This window comes from Microtus oregoni, unplaced genomic scaffold (genome assembly GCF_018167655.1).
Source record: "Microtus oregoni isolate MIOR12 unplaced genomic scaffold, Mior012 000025F_ref0000491, whole genome shotgun sequence".
Classification (NCBI taxonomy): Eukaryota; Metazoa; Chordata; class Mammalia; order Rodentia; family Cricetidae; genus Microtus; species Microtus oregoni.
This window is the reverse complement of record NW_024543084.1, coordinates 30,322,955-30,345,250: the sequence shown is the minus strand read 5'-3', so window position 1 is coordinate 30,345,250 and position 22,296 is coordinate 30,322,955. Positions and strand designations below refer to the sequence as shown.

At 39.1% G+C, this 22,296-nt stretch overlaps 1 protein-coding gene across 7 annotated transcripts in view; it reads left to right on the top strand.

Annotated features, from left to right (window-relative positions):
* Marchf1 (membrane associated ring-CH-type finger 1) overlaps window positions 1-22,296 on the top strand; it is an 803,748-nt gene that overhangs the window by 315,501 nt on the left and 465,951 nt on the right. For 4 of the 7 annotated variants that reach the window (XM_041674955.1, XM_041674953.1, XM_041674949.1 and 1 more), the window contains exon 3: window positions 13,502-13,710. In XM_041674955.1, coding sequence (XP_041530889.1) covers window positions 13,661-13,710 — 50 coding nt within the window. In that variant the 5' untranslated portion in view covers window positions 13,502-13,660. Of the gene's footprint in view, window positions 1-13,221; window positions 13,289-13,501; window positions 13,711-22,296 lie in introns of those variants that run through there. The other 3 variants (XM_041674950.1, XM_041674948.1, XM_041674952.1) reach the window with 2 other exon arrangements.

The following is a 22,296-nucleotide window of genomic DNA, read 5'->3' as shown; positions in this document are numbered from 1 at the left end:
TCATTGTGATTACATGAATGTATGTACGTGTGTGTGTGTATATACACATACATGTGTTTCTAAATATAACCTTCTCAATCTGCATCATGTGACTGGTATGTATATTTCAGGGCTGACCATTTTGGTATTGGATAACTAATTGGTGTGCTCTCACCTGGAGAAAATTAATTCTCCCACTCTCAGAATTCCTTAGTTGCATATAGTTCTTTGTATAGGGTTGAGTCCTTGTATGTTTCTCATATATACTAGTAACATTAAATGAACTGAGCAGGTTATATATAGGAACATATATGTATTTCTATATCCATATAGTTATGAAATAGTAATTAATGAAAAAATTTTAAGGAAAATTGTGAGGGGTATATGGGAAGGTTTGGAGGAAGGAAGGAAATGGTGAAATGTTTTAATTGTGTAATAATTTCAAAAAGAAAAACAAAAAATAAATTAACCATAATTATTAATACATATATTTTGTATATTATATATAGTAATCTACTGAAGTGATAAAATTACTATGAAATTTATTCATCACAGTTTCTTTATGGAGACTGTTATTTTATTGCCTGTTTCCCAGAATTTTGTGCAGTTAATTAAAATGATAGAGTCATAGCATCTACAGAGATCAGCAAGAGCTTTTTGATACTCTTTTTTATTATTTTATATTGATAACTTTCTATATGATAACTGAGATATCCTTAAACACCCCCAACAAACTAACAAACAAAAAACTCAAAACTTTAGAATTTTGGTTTTGAAGAACTATTTCATTGTTCTTCATTTTAAAACATTTTTAAATTCAAAATCTTTTCTACAGTACTTGGTATTATAATATTTTTACAGGTGTATGCATGCGTGATATTTATGTGGCTATATGCATGTATGCATATGTGCGGGCACAGCTGTGTGAACATGCAGGTGTACAAATGTGCGGGCACTCCTGTGTGAACATGCATGTGTGCGGAAACACCTGTGTGAACATGCATGTGTACATATGTGCAGGCACTCCTGTGCGAACATGCATGTGTGTATATGTGCTGGCACAGCTGTGTGAGCATGCATGTGTGCATATGTGTGGGTACTCCTGTGTGAACATGCATGTGTGCATATGTGTGGGTACTCCTGTGTGAACATGCATGTGTACATATGTGTGGGTACTCCTGTGCGAACATGCATGTGTGCATATGTGCGGGTACTCCTGTGTGAACATGCATGTATGCATATGTGTGGGTACTCCTGTGTGAACATGCATGTGGAGGCCTCAGGTTGACATAGAATGCCTTCTTGTTTTCCACCTTATTTATTGAGACGTCATCTCTCATTGGAGCAGATACACTGTGGCAGGCTCCTCTAGGGAGCCAGCTTAACCTGGGAAATCTCACCTCCCAAGTGCTGGGATTGCAGATGGGCCCCCAGACCTGTCTGGATTTCACACACGCACAGTGGGCTCTGATCTTCTGTCCTCACGCCTGCATGGCAAGCGTTTTGTGCAGTGAACCATCTCCCAACCCCAAACACATTGCAAAGTTCATTTTTGAAACTGATGTATACAAAGTTACAATTTCCAGTGATGTAAAAAAACAAAACAAAACAAAACAAATCCACTATGGTAGGGGTTAAATTTATCACCTCTAGTTCTGGTGGTTTTGTTATTGTTGTTTTTCTGATAAACCAAAGAATAGTCTATAAAATGCAGGTCTTCCCTCTTTTTCTTATCAACTCATTTTCTGCTAAGCACTTCCATTTTCTCTCATCCTTTCAGCCCTCCATTGTAACCTCACATTCACAGGGAAATTTCTGTCACTCGACCATACTGATTCACTCATGCTGAAAATTACGTCGCAGTTGTTATCTGTACTGCACAGGTTACGAGCCGTAGTTTATTTCCCTAATCACCACGTAGAGCCTGGTCTATCAATCTTAACTCCTCTGCAATGCTGCTTCCTCATGCTTCCCTGCATATCACGCAGGCCCTAATAGCATTCTGCAACACGGTAAACACGAGATGGAGTTGCTTCAGTGTAATTAAAATGGGTGACACTCACATATGTTCTTGGGGTTTATATTACTTCCTTTGCATTGGGAGAATCCCTCACAAGAAATGTTTCAATAAAGAGGAAGTTTCATCTTAAAGGAAGATGCAAGTGAAGGACAAATGACCGTGATCTCCGAGGGGAAATAGAAGCATTGCTTCTTCCTTAGCAAATAGCTTTAAGTTTCTTCCCAATTGAAAAACTAAAAAAGCTTTTGCTTCACTTCCTTGGGGTTTTCTTGTTTACTTATTTATTTATTTATTTGTTTGTTTGTTTGTTTTTGAAATTTGGTACCAGAAGGCACCATGCAAGCTTCCAAAGGGAGGAGGCAACCAGAAGCTCTACTCTGCCATGACACTCATGGGGCACAAGGACCAGCATGGCATGCTAAGCTTCAAGCTATAGTAGTGGGCTGCAAATACACATGTGGGTGGGACAAACAGCTCTCCAGATGGACTTGCTTCACTTTGAAGTTTTAAAGAAGATAGATCTACTTCCATTATCCAGGAGGATAACTATAAGTTTTTCTTCAGGTTCACCTTCTTATTTAGCTTCTCTAGGATCATGAATTATAGGCTCAATGTCCTTTATTTATGGCTAGAATCCACTTATGAGTGAGTACATACCATATTCATCTTTTTGTGTCTGGGTTACCTCACTCAAGATAGTGTTTTCTATTTCTATCCATTTGCATGCAAAATTCAAGGTGTTTTTTTACCACAGAGTAGTACTCTAGTGCGTATATATTCCACACTTTTTTTATTCATTCTTCCATTGAAGGGCATCTAGGTTGTTTCCAGGTTCTGGCTATTACAAATAATGCTGCTATGAACATAGTTGAACAAATGCTTTTGTAGTATGATAGGGCATCTCTTGGGTATATTCCCAAGAGTGGTATTGCTGGATCCTGGACTCTCTGAACATGGCAGTCAATGAGGTCTAAATGAGAAGCCAAGGATAATGGCACTGGGTTTTGATCCTACAGCATGTACTGGCTTTGTGGGAGCCTAGTCTGTTTGGATGCTCACCTTCCTAGACCAGAATGGAGTGGGGAGGACCTTGGACTTTGCACGGGGCAGGGAACCCTGAATGCTCCTTGGACTGGAGTGGGAGGGAAAAGGGGTGGAGGGAAGGGGAGGGAAATGGGAGGAGGGGGAAGGTGGAAATTTTTAATAAAAAAACTACAAAAAATAAAATTAAACACAAAACTTTAAAAGAAGATAGAAAAATACATAAATTCTTGTTTTAAATTTTGAAAGCAGGTAGAATTCTTGTTTTTCTCTAGAAAATAACATACTTTGTTATGGCTTCCAATATTTGTTACAATCTCATATTATCCTAACTATATTTTCGAAATGGAGCTAATTGTGTGCAGTGATTAGAATAACTGAGGACATCATCAGAGGAAGTACAAGTATACACGTTTGTTCTGTAATGCATTTAGAAGGCTATCACTTAATCGCATTTCTCTTTTATGAGTATTTGTATTACCAGCTACTATATTTTTCACTTGTAAAACATTATGAAATACAAAAACCTTTAAAGGAAAAGAATATGTTTTCACAAATTATTTTATTCAAGAAATACTATGTTTAAAACATAATTTATAAGAAGTCTCATCTACCACAAGTAAATATTTTAAAAGAAATCTAGATTTTTAAAATAGCATTAGAAACTTCTGGTGTATTTTTTTTTATTAATTTATTTATTTATTAAAGATTTCTGTCTCTTACCCACCACCGCCTCCCATTTCCCTCCCCCTCCCCCAATTAAGTCCCCCCCCCAGCCCGAAAAGCAATCAGGGTTCCCTGTCCTGTGGGAAGTCCAAGGAACCCCCACCTCCATAAAGGTCTAGTAAGTTGAGCATCCAAACTGCCTAGGCTCCCACAAAGCCAGTGGGTGCAGTAGGATCAGAAACCCATTGCCATTGTTCTTAAGTTCTCAGTAGTCCTCATTGTCCGCTATGTTCAGAGAGTCCGGTTTTATCCCAGGCTTTTCCAGACCCAGGCCAGCTGGTCTTGGTGAGTTCCTGATAGAACACCCCCATTGTCTCAGTGTGTGGGTGCATCCCTTGCGGTCCTGAGTTCCTTGCTCATGCTCTCTCTCCTTCTGCTCCTGTTTTGGACCTTGAAACTTCTGGTGTATTTTTATAGGAGATTGATGGCTAATGCCTACAGAGTTTTGACTGATCTAAGAATTGCCATGAGTATTATATTTAAATAATTGTTATCACTTATGTTCAATGGAAGAAGAAATTGTTTAAAGCTTGTTGAGTTCAGTAACTCACAATCAAAGACACATTATACCAGGGCAGCCCCATAACACTCTGGGACAAAGAGTAGATTCTGTCCCACAGTGCAAGGTCAGCCCAACCTTGGAAGTGTGGCTGGCTGCACTAGGAAAGTCCACTTCAATCACATTAAATCAGTCCTGTGTGACCACTGGATTTCTAAGGGAAACGGTGGCCTTGGTACACAGTACTACTAGGTTTCTGGCAGGAAAAACCTGTACATAAACCAACTACACTGAACCTCATAGAAGAGAAAGTAGGGAAGAAATATAACACCAGTTGCACAGACAGTGAGAATAATAATAACTACACAGGACCTCCTGAAACTTAGGAGCTTCTGAAAGGCAGGGGAAACAGTCAATAAGAATAAACTACAGACTATTGAATGGGAAAAGGTCTTCACAAACCCCACATTTAGATAGAGAACTGGTTTTCAAAATGTGTAAAGAACTCAAGAAACTAGACATCAAAATAATATCCAATTAAAAATGGAGTACAGATCTAAACAGAGAATTCTCAACATAAGAATCTCAAATGCTCAAAAGACACTTAAGAAATTACTCAACATCCTTAGCCATTAGGGAAATACAAATCAAAACAACTTTGAGATATCATATTACACCCCTCAGAATAGCTAAGATAAAAACAACAATGATAGTTTATGTTAGAGAGAGGATGTAGAGTAAGGGGAACACTCCACTTTTGTTCGTGGGAGTGCAACTTTGTACAGCCACTTTGGAAATCAGTAAGGTGGTTTCTCAGAAAATTGGGTATTAACCTAACTCAAAACCCAGCAGTACCACTCTTGGGCATATACCCAAAGTATGCACACTCATACTACAAGGACTTTTGTTCACAGCAACATTATTCATAACAGCCAGAACCTAGAAACAACCTACATGTCCCTCTTCCAAAGAATAAACTAAAAAAAGTGGCACATTTGCACAATGGAGTACCACTCAGCTGTAAAAAACCAATGACATCTTGAAATTTGTAGGCAAATGGATGGAACTAGAAAAAAAAATATCTTGGGTGGGGTAAACCAGACCCAGAAAGACAAACATGGTATATACTCACTCATAAGTAGATATTAGATATAAATCGAAGGATAACCAATCTATAGTCCACCACCCCAGTGAAGCTAGGTAACAAAGAGAACCCTAAAAGAGACATTCATGGATCCCCCTGTGAAGGAAAAATTTACAAGATCTCCTGAGAAAATTTGGAGCATGGACAATATGCTGCTTTTTAAATAACATATGGAAAGCAAAATACATAACAAAATAATACCAAGGATTGGAGAGAATAATTGTGGTTATTCTAAGGCTTTTTCACGTAAAAAATAATTGTTTTGTAATATGTTTTTCATTAAAACAAATGATGCTATAATTGCATATGCACAGCTCATTAAATGAACATTTATATCACATCATACCTTACAGAAACCTAACTCAAAAGAGATCAGATTCTTAAACATAATCTGTAAAACTAAAATGCTATGAGCAATCATGAAAAGAAATCTTGATCTCGATTGTTTCATTCTGTATTGGGAAGAGTTTTTTATATGATATATAAAGAATAGTCAAGAAAAGAGGAAGTCATATGATTAATATTGAATTCTTGCTATTCATAAGTTTTAAGTTGGAAGAGTCAAGGAAAGACCAAGGTACAAAAGCTCATGGAGTCTAAGAAAGGAATGAATGATGATATCTAGGAAACGTATTAGATGATAGAACCGTCCAAGACTGGTGAGAGCAGGACATATTCTACCCAGGGTTAATGCAACAAGACAATCCAGCGATGCCCCTCCAGCCAGAATGAGCTAAAGCTACAGAAGAAGGGGGTCCAAAATCCACTTTGTCTCTAAGGAAAGTCTCCACCAGCAAAACCACAGGGAGAAAAGTCTTTCTCAGAAAAGTATTTGCCTCGAATGGCCAGGCGCCCCCATCTAAATTCCTGTGCTATGGTTTGGAATACGGAGCAGGCAAAGTGCCTGGGCTGCACATTTCAGAGAAGTTAGCATCTCAGAGAACTAAGTGGGAGAGACATGAAGTTGAATGTTAGTAGCTGATTTGGAGGAAAGAATTCTCAGATGCTACTCTTTCTCACTTGGCTTCTATTGTCCTTTTTTTTTTTAAATACAGAAACATTTTCAATACAGAAAAAATACACAGTCACCATTTCAGTTGCTACTTACTGATTTGCAAGGAAATGTCAACTCAATCACAGTCTCGCTGAATCATAGACTGTGCAGGTGGCAACTGATTTTCTTGTTCAACAGGGCTCCCACACTCCACTAAGTGGCCAAAGCTCCCTCTTCAGAAGACTCGAGGGAAAATTCACAGTGCCCTGTGTGATGGCAACTTGACTGAGTCCAGAAGCAACTGAAATGCAAACTGCTGGCTTTTCTATGACAGACTTTCTAAATCAGATTATTTGAAGTGGGAAGACCCATCCTAAATGTGGCTAGCAACCCAGAAATAAAGAACACAGAAGAAGGAAAGCTTGCTGCCTTTCTTCCTCTGCCTCCTCCTCCTTGTTCTCTCTCTCTTTTTTTTTTTTTGTAACTCTATCAGGGGCTTTTAAAAATCCCTTTCAATTACAATATAATTACATAACTCCTTCCCTTCCCTTTTCCCACTCCAATCTCTCTCATGCCACCACTCAAACTGATTACTTCTTTTTCTTTGGTTAGTATTGTTGTACACATTCAGGCAGGCACGCACACACACACACACATATGCACACACACACATACACACATATAACTATCTAAATACAACCTGTGCTTGGTAATGTGCTTTGATGTGATTTCAGGGCTGATCACTTTGCATTGTGTACCAGTCTCTCCCAGACGATCATCACCAGGGGAGACTAATAATCCCTCTCTACAGCCTTTAGCTTTCAAGCAACTACTCTGCTTGTTCATGTCTTGGTTTGGTAGCCATATAGTTCTGATATCATAGGTATAGCTTCCTTTACATTTCTAGAAGACACACTCATACAGCAAACTCCCCTGGCTCTTAGAATCTCTCCCATTATGTTTGCTGAGACTTAGATGCAGGAGTTATGTTAACTCCATTCTTGCTAACAAGTTTACTTATTTATTCTGTAGTTGCTGCACTCCTTCACTAATATTAAGACCTGCTTCACTGGGATTCAAATATAAACTGAACACCAATATCGTTCCAGGAATCCTTCAGGTCTTAAGAACTGTATTGGGACTGCTGAGATTTCCAGTTGAGTTGGCTGCGCAATTGCCACATCCTTGGCCATTTTACGTAGTACTTGGCTTCCTCAGAACCTGTGGAAGCTTGGTTTGAGACTCGATAGCTCAAGAACTCTTAGATTTTTGAATGTTATAAAACCAACACCACACTGGCACATAAGTTCTATTAGCAGCTTAAGATGTATCATACCTGTGTTTATCATAGTTGCAAAAGCTTGTGATGTGCCTGGTAGAACAGTTGAAAGGTTCTGAACTAGGAAAAGAAAACAAAACTAAAACCAACAAAGAAGCTCCTGCGCTCTGTGGTCCATCCTCTCTCTTAGTGCACTTTAATGCTTTAATTGATGTGGGCAGCCCTTGGTGACCATCACTTGTCAGGAGGTATTGGCTTTATAAGAAGGTAGTCTGAAGAAGTCATGGAAAGCAAGGCAGCAAGCAGATTCCTTCCATGGCCTCTTGACCAGTTCTGCCTCCAGGTTTGGATTCCTGTGTGAGTTCCTTCCCTGTTTTGCCCTGATAAAAGACTGCGACCTGTAAGCTGAAATAAACCCTGCCATTCCCCAGTTGCTTCTGGTCAGTGTTCTGCTACAGCAGCAGAGAAGCAAACATGGACAAATGCCAACTTTGTGGTATTTCAAATAATGCCTTGTCTTACCCAAACCCGGTTCTTTGAGTATTATGACTTCCTGTTACTGAAGTTTTTTCTGGTATTTACACTCAGTATTTGAAGGCGTAAGTCATAAACAATGCCACACCAGTTTGGAATTATGATTAATAGGGTGGTATTTATTTAAAGGGGAAAAAACTTACAGATCACCGTCAGCCCTCTGTGCAACCAGGAAGGGAGTCTAGTCGCCAGCGGAGCAGGAAGTGAAGAGAGAGAGGAGAGGCAAGTGACCGCTTTTTTAAAGAGAGACCACGCCCCAATGGGCTGGTATCTCAGCAGCTATAGGCTGGAGAAACGGGAGGACCTCCCACAACACCTCCCTCTTTTGTTTAAATAAGAGAGTTCTAAACCTACTATGAAATTATATACAATAAGTACAAATATCCTATTCTAACTAGCTTAGGTCTTGTATAATAAATAACTTGGCCAAGTCATGAGAGAAAAATAACTACATCTATATAGTCTTCAACCCCATCGAAGATCTGAGAAGGGAAATAATGTTACCTGGGTAATTAGGAAGTTCAGTAAAACAACTTCCAAAATATGCAACAAATCACAGAGACAACTAGCTACCTGGGCAATCACCCAAAGTCACGTTAGCAGTGTTGAAGCAACCAACTTTGGCTAAGGCCTAACATAACTGACATACCATTTTCAAAGGCAAGCAACTTTTCAAAATTATCTTAACCTGTCTTGGCAGGATATGAGAGTCCTGTTTTATCCATTGATGCATGTTCTGTATCTCTGTCAGTGGTTGAGGTATGGGCATTTCTTTGCCCAAAGGCCAGTTCTGCCAAAAAGAAAGGCTCCAGGTGGAGTGTCTTTGGTGCTCAACATTCTCTCGGGAATAGAGCAGTGTTGCCAGGAGCAATTGTGTCTCACTACCACAAAACTCTGAGTTAGATTAAAGGTCATTTTCTACAGCTCTTTGAGGAAGTTGAAGATCATCTATCTATACTGAGTATAATCTCTATATATCTAAAGAACCTGATTAGTCTAATTATAAATGACAAACTTAGATGACTATTAGTCTATATAATTCTCAATATCTATTTAACTTAAAGACTAAGACAATAAACGACTATGAAACAAATGAGGACAATGACCTCCAAATATAAACAATGTACAAATATACATTACAGTAGGTAAATATATATCAATACACAAACATTATATAAGTATCTTAATCAGAGGTAGAAATGTACACTGCAATATGGTAAATATATACAATATATATATCAATACAATATATGTCAATACATAAAAATGTTTTAAACAGAGGTAGAAACATGCATGCATACAATAGTCAATATAATTTAACTTTGTATCAATATACAAGAATCTATACCAATATATTTGTCTAAAAACAGTAACTCACAATTACAAATCTATTATCCCATCATCCCTCTTTTTTTTCACAAATTTTAAACATTTGTATTTCACAAATTTTAAACATTATTAGTTGTAGGGTGTCACTATTTTTTTAAAAAAATGATTTACTCATCTTCCTACGGGCACACTAAATTCCTGGGACATGGAAATTGTGTTTAAGATTTCCGTGTGATGCCTCTTCCCAGAATGGTGAAAACCCTAGGCGATGCTCAGCCAATGTTTATTGGACTGAACTATCAGTCTGTCAGTCAGAGTGTTTTCTTGCTTCCTGTCATTGCCTGATAGCTTCTTTCTTGTGTAATTGCCATCAAGACCAGCCTGTTAGCTTTCCACACTCATGTATTGATCCTGTGAAGACTGAGATGTGTTTCAGGGTAGAGGATCAGATGTACTGCTTGCTTTGTTTGTCTTTTAAAAGTCTTTGCTGAGAACAGCAGCAAAGCAGAAGTCTTGGGGGAAGCCGCAGTCATGAGTGTTAGAGTTAGTACCTGCAGCGCTGGAATCAGAAGGCAGAGGTAAGCAATGCAGTGATGGTCCAAAACCCCAGGGCTAGTAGTCAGAACACAGAGGCAACACAGACTGGGTCCAGGCAGCGGTGAAGTTTCACGACAGCTTCATCAGTAATTACAGTCCAACGTTTCCAGAGTTCCATTTATAAATTTGATTGTGTGGATTGCGAGGATACCAGTCAGCTGAAAGGCTCCTCTTTGATAGTGAGGCCATTGTCTGCAGATTGTTAGTGCACAGCTATTGGATGCAGGGCTCTTCCTTTACTCCATGGGGTTAATGGCTGTGTAATCTGCCTGGACTCTTATAGGAGAGCTGCAATCCCCAGCAGTTCCTGAGCTTTCAATTGCTATGTGAGACGTTTGCCCCGGAGACTTCACACTCAGTAGCTGCCTGAGGAACAGCCTAGATGAACACACACCACCGACACAAGTGATGGCTGTACCAGTGTTCCAAGCCAGACAAATATTCAAATGAAGTGTTGAAACACATCTTTTTCTGCCTCAATAGCTATCACCCAACTTTATCTCAGTTTATCACAATTCTTAATAAAAATTTAGATTGTTTATCAATTTTTCTGAACTCTCAATAGTTGATTGAAAAGATTCAGTAGACATTCTCTTGTCTATTGTGCAAAATAGTCTAATAAATAAATGTTTTCCCTGAAATTTGATTCGTAATCCTAATTTCAGAATAAAAGATTGCAAATTGAAGTAACTCAAGCATATAACTCAAACTAACTTAAATTTTAAATCTTAGTTTCAAAAAGAATCTCACAGTAAACAAAGAATCACCCTACATGCATAATGACGTGTAGGATTAAGACAGGCACTCTGTTAACTCAAGCTAGAAATAGCCTTTCCTGTCACTTTAATGAATATTTTAGAGAAAAGTACCGAATTCTAACTTTATCTGGAAAATTGCCTTGGCTGTTTCCAGAGGCTTCTGTGGAGTAAACACTGGCAATAAGACTTTCCCAAAGAAGTTTATAATTTACATTTTGTATTTTCCACAGACTATTAGATTTATGGTCTTCCATTGCCAGCCTCCTCTTAATGAAGACAGTCCTGGATGAAGGGATTAACAATTGCTTTTAAGTAAGGATGTGTCTTTTTCACAGTTACGGGCCACAGATGGGACTCTTAAACCACAGCATGCTTAATCAACATCAATTTAGCTTCATAGGGATTAGCTTCATACAGTTTCATGCTCCATACCAAGCAGGCCTCAAACTCTGTGCTCTTTGCCTTCTGAGTAATGAGAATAAGGCACGGAAGTTTTGGAAGAGGCAAGCCTCACACGGTCCCTTCATGCAAGTTTCTGCATTCTTTGCAAACGGAGACTGATGAACACCCAGTTCAGTGCAGCCCACTTCTACTTTCAGAAAGGATTCTACAGCAACAGGTCAATCTCCGTGTGTGCTTCTACTGTACTAAGGCTGCTTGAGTGCCGGGCTAGGTGATTCTGAAGATCTGCTGTATAGGAGTCATGGGCTGTTCAGCAAAAGGTTCATTTCAGATGTTCATGATGAACCCAAAACCACACCAGCTTGCCTTGGGTTAACTGTGCTTTTTAAAGTCTCTTCAGATGGACCAAATGGAGAGCAGGGGAGTGAACCACATGAAGGTGACTGGCATGGATAAGAGTAATGCATACTTCGTCCAAATTTGAAAATACATAGACGTATTTATTTCAATGCAGATGTTTAGATTAAAATGAGTTTTTATTTTGAAAGTCTTTTCATGAGTAACTTTTATATTATTGTCATTGACAGTAGCTATCTCTGCTATATTTGATCTCTGTCCTGAGTCTAAAGAAACTGTAGCATCTTATTGGAAATGGCACTGTTGATATAAAATACAAAGATAGCTGGAGATGGGTCGCAGTAGTGACCACCTGTGAAGATCTCACATGGACTGTTTTCAAAGTGTTGGGTTTTGTTTGCTTGTTTTTTTCTTTCTTTTCCCTTTCCTTTTCTTTATTATTGTTTTTTATTTTGTAATTTGAAGAGCAGAAATTCTGTTTCACTTTCCCCAAATCATTTTCTCCTCCTAAGAGGACACTGAAATCCTTAGCAGAAAGGAGAAGGTTTACATACAAATCAAACCAATGCTCTCCAGAGAGCACAGAAGTTACCACAAGCAGAACTGAGTGCCTTGGGGTGGGTCTGCACTTCATCAAGCAGGGTGTGGCTCCCCCACTCCTGGTGTTGGCTAGGGAGATGCCACGCTTCCCTCTTTTCTCATTTTTTTCTTCCAACCTCTCTGCTCCTGCTTTGGTCCCTCTCTTCCTAGGTCTTGTCCCTACCCAACCAGTCTCCCTCAGCCCCATTTCCTTCCTCTTCTCCTTTTTTCTCATCTCTTCTCCCATTCTTCTATTCATCTCTTCCCCTTAGATTCCATCTGTCTCTTCAGGCTTCCTTTTCCCTTCCTTTCTTCCCCTCTTATTCCTCTCCTCTCTTCTCTACCTTCTCTACCCATCACCTTCTTTTTTACCTCCTTCCATGACTTTCTTTATCTCTCTCTCCTCCAGGCCTTTCTTTCTCTCCTTTTTTCTCTTCTTCTGCCTTTTCTCTCCCTAGTCCCTCTTCTCCATTACCCTAGCTCCATTCTCTTCCTTCCCTTTTCTTCTCCTCTCCCTCCCTCTCCTTAGTCCCCCTTTTCCATTTCCCTAACCCCACTCTCTTCCTTCCTCCTTCCCCTCTCTCCTTTCCCCCTCTTTTCCATTTCTCTCTATTCTTCTTCTTTCCCTATCTTTCTACTCCCTTCTTCTCTCTTCCCTTTTCCCCTTATTTCTTCTCATTTCTCCCCTTCTCTCCTTCACCTCCTTTCTTCTCTTTGCAGCTCATGTAATGCTCTCCAGGACAGGCAGCTCCTTTGACCTAAGCAGATTATTGTAGCTGCATGAAGGACAGTCACGACACAGGCAGCCAGCCCAGTCTTTCGAGGAAGAGATTTGTATCCAAATAGGACACTAAGCTTCTCAGCCTTCTGCTTACTTAGCTTGTCAGCAGGATGCATGTCTCTGGGTGTTCCGGAGACTCCTGGGGATCTGGGCAGAAACAAAAGCCTGTGTCAGTCGCTGCACATGTGGGAGTGTGTGCCATTAAAGGAGCAGTTGTTAATAAGGGCCCATGAGACCTGGGTTTCCTTGGTTTCCATGACAGTTATTAGGTACCGTAGAAATTGAATTGTCTCCCATGATGCTCTTAGGGGAGGGGGGGCATGAGTGACAAAGCAGTGCAGTTATGACTTGCAGTGAATCGTCCTTCTGAGAAATGTGATACTCCTTGGCTTATCATCTACACATTTTTAAAATTTTTCTTTCAGTGTGCTTGGCCACTGCTGTACAGTGTCTCCAACACTATTTTCTTCCTTTTTATTTAGATCCAAGTTTGGCAAAGCAAGGATATGAACAGTTCTGCAGGTGAGCTTCTCAGGGCGTGTGAAGCCACAAGGCGTCCAATCAGGGTTTGGCCACCTGCAGCCCTGCCAATATGCCCCTCCACCAGATTTCTGTAATCCCTGCCCGGGAGACAGCCAGCAATGGGAGAAGCTCAGTGGGCCGAAACAAAGAGAAGAGCAAGGAAGTCGAGGTAAGATGAGTTTGATTTGACACAATAAGAGAACCCACACAGCCAGCTCCGTGCTGTTTGTACAACAGGAGAGAGCATGAACGCAAGAGCAGCTTTCTCCCAGCTCTGTGTGTACGAGCGGGCTGAATCATTTCATGTGTGACTAAGGAGCTGATAAATCTTAGCTTCTATTTTCTGAATGAAGCAGCGAACTGAAAATCTATAGACATACTTGCTGCTTGATAGATGTAAAACTTCTGCCTTGTTTGCTGAACTCTACAGAATCTCCTTTGTGGTTCTTGAGGGACAACCAGGAGCTCCTAGGTTGCTTGCTTGTACCATTCCTGTCCGATTTTGGAACTGTTGATGTTAACTGAGTTCAGAGGAGGGCTGGGAAATAACTTTCTTAACAAAACAGCATGTCGTCTTGGGCTAAGAAAGCTCGCACTTCTACTGCACACTGACTTAGTGCCTGGGGGTCTACTGTTCTTTATTTCTTATGCCTTTTGTATGGGATTTTGACTTGGATGCCTATTTGTTTGTATTTTATTTAAGAAAGTGTTGTTTAAAACATAGCATGGCCTATAATATTCACTGTATGGCATTCAGGCTTTATTTTGGGGTGGAATTCACAGCCATTCCTATAAGGTTAAACTGATTGAAAACTCAGATTCTAAGGAGTTATTTCAAAGGGTTTTAAAAGAGACTGAGCAGAGTCAGAGGTGTTGCATGAAATTATGATAGGTACGGTCACGAGCGAAGACACAGTAGAGATCAAGGAGGCAGAGCATGCTCCAAACCTGTCAGCACTTGGGAGGCTGAGGCTGGATGTTCTCGAGGTCAAGGTTAGCCTGGGCTGTAGGAGTGATGCTGTTTAAATGACAAATGAAAAAAAAAAGCATACAAAGTCTGAATTCTTAAATCCATCTTTTCTAATTCCCAGAGATCATGCACATTTCCTACCTCCAGATCTGTAGCAGAATATTATTATTTATTATTATTATTATTAGTAGTAGTAGTAGTAGTAGTAGTATTTTTATTATTATTATTATCCTCAAGGACAGGTGCTAAGGACAAAGGAAACAACAAACACAAACAAAACAGAAATGTAAATTAAATAGGAGTTAATTGTCAGGAATTTCCTAAGAGGAATAAAATAAGTGACTATATCTTCAAATACAAAAGGCATTCATAGCCTCTGCCCATTTTACTTGACCTGGTTTTAAATGCATCATTCAAAAGTAATGCTGTCATCAGAACTTACAGTAAACTTCAGGAGTTCTCTGCCTAACTCATTGCAGAGGATACTTTTGGTTTAGCAGTTGTCTTGCCAATTGCAAACCATGTCCTGAAATTCAGATATCTTTGTTAAAGTAATCAATCAGCCCAATATAACGTGGAAATAGTTATGGTAACTGGATTTACCTATGACTTGGTGATGTGATTGTAGGACTGTCTCTTAAGACTTGGGGAGTTGGGAAGAGGAAAGAGATAATAGTGATCAATTCCAAAGATATGAGCTATCTAAATCAAGATGAGTGGGTAAGTTTGAGGTTAACTAAAGAAAACTTTCTACAATGATGTTGGATGGCAATTTTTTTTGGAATTAGGGATGATCAGAAATGAAAAACAAACAAACAAACAAACAAAAAAAACGTATAGTAGAGACAGGACGACCACTACAGGTTTAAGGACGTCTGGGCTATTTGGTGAGTTCCAGGCCAGCCTGGTGACAGAGTCTCAGAAACAGTACTATATCACCTCCTAGTTTTCACTAGGAATATACTGGTGATTTCTCCTTGTTGTGAGTTGCAGTGACTGGCATGGCTTGTATAACTTTTGAAAAACAAAATGTTTTCCTTTTCCATATAATAAATAAAATGTACTTATTCTACCTCATGTAAAATGGTTTCACTGTTCATATCCATTGCTACATCTTACACTCTTCCCAACCTCAATTTGTGATCATCTTTCTCTCTAATCACCTTTCTATTGTGATTAAATGTCAAGGGTCCCCATGAATACTGGCTGGATGCCAAGCCAATAAGCACAGTCAGGATCAAAGAGTGGAAAGAGATTTGCAACGCGCTGTCAATAAAGAAAATTTTATTGGAAACAAAGTAGGATTGGCTAACAAATAAATAAAAGACTTTACTGAGGAAATTATGTGTCTTCATATAAGGAAGACCCATCAAATGTAGCAGCAGATATATCCCAAGCATCTCAGATTGAGGCCACAATCATGCCTTAAATCATTCGTAGACACTAATGCCTGTGGACAGATAACTTATAATCATAATTAGAAAAGTTCATACTAAGTCATCTAAAAAGCTGCTTAAAATAATTGGGTTTTGCTGGTTCGTTCTAAGTTTCTCTAGAAAGCCTTAGTTAGAGCACAAAAAGAACTTTGCATTTTGTAGTCTTTAAAGGAACACCCCTTACCCCAGAAAGTTTAAACAGCTGTCTGTTCCTGCATGTGCTAATAGTATTTTATAATGAGGCTCAGTAGGCATTTTGAAAGGAAATGGATGATAGGAGAAATGAAAATTTAAAGGGCTATATTCCTGAGTGTTGGAAGGGGAGGCACCTTTATGATTTCGAATGATGCACCTTTGCTTTCTACAGAATGAAGTTAGAATTGTCTGTGAAAAACCATGTTTTAATTCTCTTTTTAATATAGGCCACAAATTGTTTCATTTGGTGAACTAAGTAGTCTCAAAGACTCACAAATACCATTTAGGATGGATAATTTAAGCTATCTCCATCCTGCAATTAAAATGTAGGATTATTTAGTAGTACACAATGACCTCTGTATGTTCAAGTGGTAGTCCCTGTTCACAGACGGTGACAGATCTCTTATGAACATATCCTGATTGTTGATAATTGAGGGGTATCCTTTGGGGTTCCCTGAATGCTTCCTATTCACCTTACAGTTACTCAAAGACTCAGTCTCAATACTTAACAACTGATATTACTTCAGAATTAGGGATTTGCTCAACTGTAACACACCTTGATCTTCCTTTCTCAAAATGCACAAAGATTTTAGAATCAACTAATATTTAATTTGACATCAGCATTTTTGTTTGTTTTGTTATTTGTTGTTCTTACTGATGCTTGGTTTTGCTTTGTTTTGTGACAAGAAAAGATAAAATGAATGTTGAAATATTTTATTAACTGTTACAATTGAGAAGACTTAGGTTTTAAAAAGGAATTAATAGATTAAGGAAGATATTAAAGACTTTGAACCTCAACTTCTATAATGAATCTGTATTTTGATGTATCTTACGTGATACAAAGTTGCAAGTTTATCTATTTGGTCAATATTGGAACTACAGAAGGAAAGTGATAATCTGTCCAGTTTAAGTAAGGTTAGTGTCAAGTATGTAGGTGGATCATGACATCTTCCAAAGGCAGCAGCTCTAGGTGGCTGGGACATTGATGTGGGAGTGTCATATATCAATCTGTTGATTTCATTGGTTAAGCAATAAAGAAACTGCTTGGCCCTGATAGGTTAAAACGTAGGTGGAAGGAGTAAACAGAACAGAAGGCTGGGAGAAATAAGCTGAGTCAGTGAGTCGCCATGATTCTTCCACTCCAGGCAGACGCAGGTTAAGATCATTCCTGGAAAGCCAGCTTGTGGGCTACACAGATTAAAAGAAATGGGTTAGATCGATATGTAAGAGCTAGCCAATAAGAAACTGAAACTAATGGGCCAGGCAGTGTTTAAAAGAATACAGTTTCCATGTAATTATTTCGGGGCATAAGCTAGCCATATGGGTGGCCGGGTGCCGGGGACGCAGCCCGCCGTTCATATTACAACAGGACATTTAAAAGAGAGATCTACAAATGAACCCAGTGTGTTGTTTTCAAAATAGAGGGAAAAAGAAGACTTGAAATTGGGAAAGTGTGGAAGGATAGTTAGAGAAGGGGAGTAAGGGTGAATTTGACCAAAACTCATTGTATGAATATACAAAATTTTAAAAAAGTAAATAAAGCATATGATAGTTCAAATAAAGGACAGTGTTTCATATTTGCATTCAAGATGCCCAAGTTTTCTTAGCGCAGCCAAGGTTATATTAAGTACTCATCATGACCACCACAGGTCCTTCCTTCTGAAGTAGATACACATGGATTATAAATTCATATATATATATATATATATATATATATATATATATATATTTCATGAATTTCACTAATTTAAATCTGTAAATACAGATGGATATGTAAAAAATTAGTAGCAAAAGGCAAATGTGTAAGCCCCAGAGAGTTATGGAGGGGGTGCCAAAGTGGCTCCCTTTAGGACCATATAATTAATACCAAGTTGCTTGTTTGGGAGATAATTTGTTTATGCCCTGGGGAAAACGAGACCTTAGGGAACACGGGGGAGATGTCTTTCTGATGCACAAGTGCACATTGAGTTTTCTTTGGTTGATGTTAAAGATTGATGCTTTAAGTTTCTTTTGATTACATTTTCAGTAAATAACTTTGTTTATGCTAATCTATTCTTTCCTCCCAATGCTAATACACACATGATATATATATATATATATCCCTGTTAATGTTAACTATATGCATGAATTGATGTAGGCCTGCCTACTTGGGCATGCTTAACCTATCAGGAGGCTCAACCCTGAAAAACTGACTCTCTTTCTCAGAAGTCAACTGCCCGTAGCTCTTCTCATTAGGGTCAGGCCTTGGGAACCCTTCTCTCATCCATGCTGGAATGTTTACTGCCGTAGTTCTGTTCAGACAACCATACTGGTAAGAGTTTATAGGCACAGCATCTATGTCATATCCAGATATACTATTTTTCAGCAGTGTTCCTGGTCCTCTCACTCTTAACTTTCAACACCCTCTGAAATATTAAATAACTAATATTATAAAATCTGGCCTCTAGTGTATCTGTCTCTTAGAAGTATAGTGAATTTCATTAATCAAGTTTTAGTTGAAATTTACTTCTCTACATCTAGAAGTTACAAAGATTGTATAACCAGTATGTATGGGTATGAAGTCAAGGTCTCGGATGTTGTCTTTATAGCACATAACTCCCTGGGACTTGTAGACTCACATCTCTAGGACCCCGTGTTTCAGACATGGATGCTCAGCACGGTCACACTGAGACTACTGCCACCTGCATCACTGGCTCTTCATGCTCATATTGCCATTAGCATAAGCGTCAGTAAGAAACTGTTAAGCGATGTCTTGTTCGTGTTAATACATGTGTCATGTAATCAAAGAAAATACAAAGTTATTCACAAGCTATTACTAATACTTGTTTCATTCAATTTAGGAAATATTGTGAAGATAAATAATAATGTACAGTATACTTTTTTAGTGAGGACACTGGGAAGAAAGCAATATAAAAGCTACAGAGCTGGCTTTATCAAACAGAACTTTAAAAACTATTCTAATGTAAAAACCACTGCTCAAAAAAAATAACAGTAACACAATTTTTGAGTCAAATTTGAAGCAAACGTTAGTTAAATACTGGCCAGGATGATGAAGTCTGAACAGGTTCGTTCTGGGATTCCCAGGAAGTGAGGACACATTTCAGATAAAGAGGCTTCTAACGGCAAACCCGTATGGCTACTGTATTTCTCATCAGGTCCAATCAGGGACAGGCGTATATTCTGACGCACTTCCTGTTTATAAACCTCTTACGTATGTGTGAACAAGCATGTCCAGTGACATTGAGTCAAACTTGTTTGCGGAAAGGAAGACCTGTGATTTGTTATCTTCCATAAACAATCCACCAGCATTTCAGGAAGTACCTGACCTTAGGCAAGGCACTTACAGGTTACAGACATTTTTGTTTTATGGATCTTTTATGCTCAATAATTAAAACTTAAAACAGAACTTTGGCTCTCATACTCTTTAAGTTTAGCCTTCTTTGAAAGCAAAATCAAAGCAACAATGACAACAAAGTGCTTTGCCTTTCTGGAAAAGAAGTCTGCAGTCTTACTAGATGCCATTAAAAAAACAAGTTTGTTTTTTTTTTTCCCTGCTATTACTTCTATTCCCATTCACAGGTTTGTTTTACTAATCACATGACTAAGGGGAATTATTTGAGACATTAGGAGGTGTAGGAAAGAAAAAGACCTCAGTTTCAGGAAATAGCTGGATAACTGCTGGCAATCCATCGTCCTTCGTGCTAGAAAGCTGCCTTAGAACTGATTTATAAAGGGTGGACAAAGACTGGTGGGTGTCTTCTCGCAGGTGCTGGTTGTGGCCAAATGGTGCACATCTGGATGGCTTGTTAAGAGGTGCTCTTTAGTTCTGAGAGTGTCAAGAACAAAGGCTGTTATTTTTTCTTATTTCTGATTATTTTTCCCAGCTGCAATTCTTAACAGGTTGCACAATGGTCAGGATAAAAAGAACAGGGACCTTAAAGTTTCCATACTGAACACCTAACTCAAGGTGATAAAAGAAAACATTCTCTCATTGATGACAATGAAGACCAAGTCAGATGCTGTTGAACAGCAGGATGTTGCTCTGACAAGTTTCTGTTATTGGGTTTTCCTCTGGATTCCCAGGTCTTGTTGCTAGTAAAAGGCCAGTCTGGCTCAGTGGGACTCTCGGAAGCAGTGAAGACTCACCTCTTTGGACATCTGGTGGTTTTGTTATGCTTCATCCTTTCTTCTTCACAGCAACAGCAGATGTCACAGAGCCAGCCCTCTGTTTTTTCAGCCCTTGGGTTTGGGATGAGCCTAGATTAATTGAAAATAGTCATTATATTCTAACATCTTCAGTGATAACTGATTTAGGAATGGATATACAATCCATTAAAACAATGTCATTGAACTTTTAATGTCTTTAGTGTATAGGAGTTCTTTTGTTAAAAACCTACCTCTTGACTGCAATAGACTTTCTCTCTCCTAATGGATGACCTGTGTGGAGAAATCAACTTTGGGTCTGAGCATTGGGAGGGAATCTAGAGGAAGACATTCAGGTACTAAGGATACCATGAAGGAGAAGAAGAGGGAAGGAAGGCAGAGAAGCAAAGGTGAGAGGGTTGGTCTGGGTGACAACACTTGAGCTAGGGGTTCCTTGAGAGCAACCCTTGTTTAAAACTCCAGCTCTCCAGGGAACGATTCAGTTATGTTCTTTGTCACCATCATTTCTTAAGGTTTGTGCCACTTGCTTAAAAACAAAGGATCAAAATACAAATGCAGTCATTCCCTGCTTTATAACACACAGGGTGACTGACTTCCAAGTTTAGCTGCTATCTAGGTGAAAGTTTCACAAACATTAATTTATGAGTTTCATACACAGAGAGCACATTTAACCAGAGCACTCAGATTAATGTTCTCTTTTAACTAAATGGAGCCGGGTGGGAGCCTGACACTGTAGGGAGACTGCCAGGAGGAAGAGAGGCTAATTTTCTCTCACATTTCACTAGACGAACACTTTCCAACAACTAGCCTACTCTAAATTGAGTATTAGGGTCCTATGTGCTTTGAATGAATTCTACTGCATATGCTAATTTTGTTAAGGTGCTTTTTTACATAATGAAAACCAGCCAATTTCCATATTATTATTTGCTTTCAGCAATGAAATTAGCATAATCCACATTATTTTTTTCTTGTTTAAAACAGGTGTTTTGGGCAATTGCGTTAATAAGTAAAACTGAATAACACATTTTATGACTATCAAATGAGAGCAATTAGTAATTATTGACATATCCCAGTCAGTAGTTTTGAAATTGTGGCCTCAAATGGCAGGTAGGTAGTTTGGACCCTTGACTGGTATGAATTTTAAAAAGTTCTATGACAAATTCACAGCAGACTTATTGAGACAGCAAGTGGTCACTATGTGAAGACTGTTGAACAGCGATCTTGAAGATTATTGGCGCCTGGAAAGAACAGGTGCAGCTGCCGCTGTGAATGTTTTATTAATAAGACTTTTAAGAACTGCGGATCAGATAACATTTACCTCAATTAAGTGTAACACAAAGAAAACACTGACAATGGCAATCTGGATTTAGAATCCGCCATTGAGGGCCCAATGAAGGGGAGGGGCTGTAGTCTGAGAATTGTCTTCCCACAGCTCACTCCTTGGACTATATCACACTGAGCTGCTTGCCAGCCTTCATAATCTCCAGGTGAAGATGAAGAATGGCATCTACCCAATACCCATTCTCTTCCCTGTCTCTGCAATCTGGTAAATAATGGAAGGAGGTGTGACAGCAAGGTAGAGCTACTGATAAGATTTTGCTCTTAAGGGAGTTAAAGGAGGCTAGAGAAAAGGACAGAGTGCTCTTGGAAGCTGGGTGACAAGCCTCTCATTTTTCACCTTGATTGTCCCATTCATCAAATCCTGCAAATCTGTGTAACAAAAGCAAGAATGACAACTGCAGTGGGGATTCTTTACCCAGACAGTACCAATGAATGCCCTGTATCTGATACAAAGCTACAGTCTTCAGAGTTTCTACTGTTGATGCCAACATCAGCAAAGGAGGGGCAGCGGTAGGGGGAAAATTGGCATGAGGAAGCCTTTGAGCCGGCAATGCTGCAGCGCTCTGAAAATGAGGCCTCTGTAAAACTCAGAAAACAAACGTTTACAAACTGTGCTATGTGCTTGCACATGTTCCGAGTCTCTACAGGT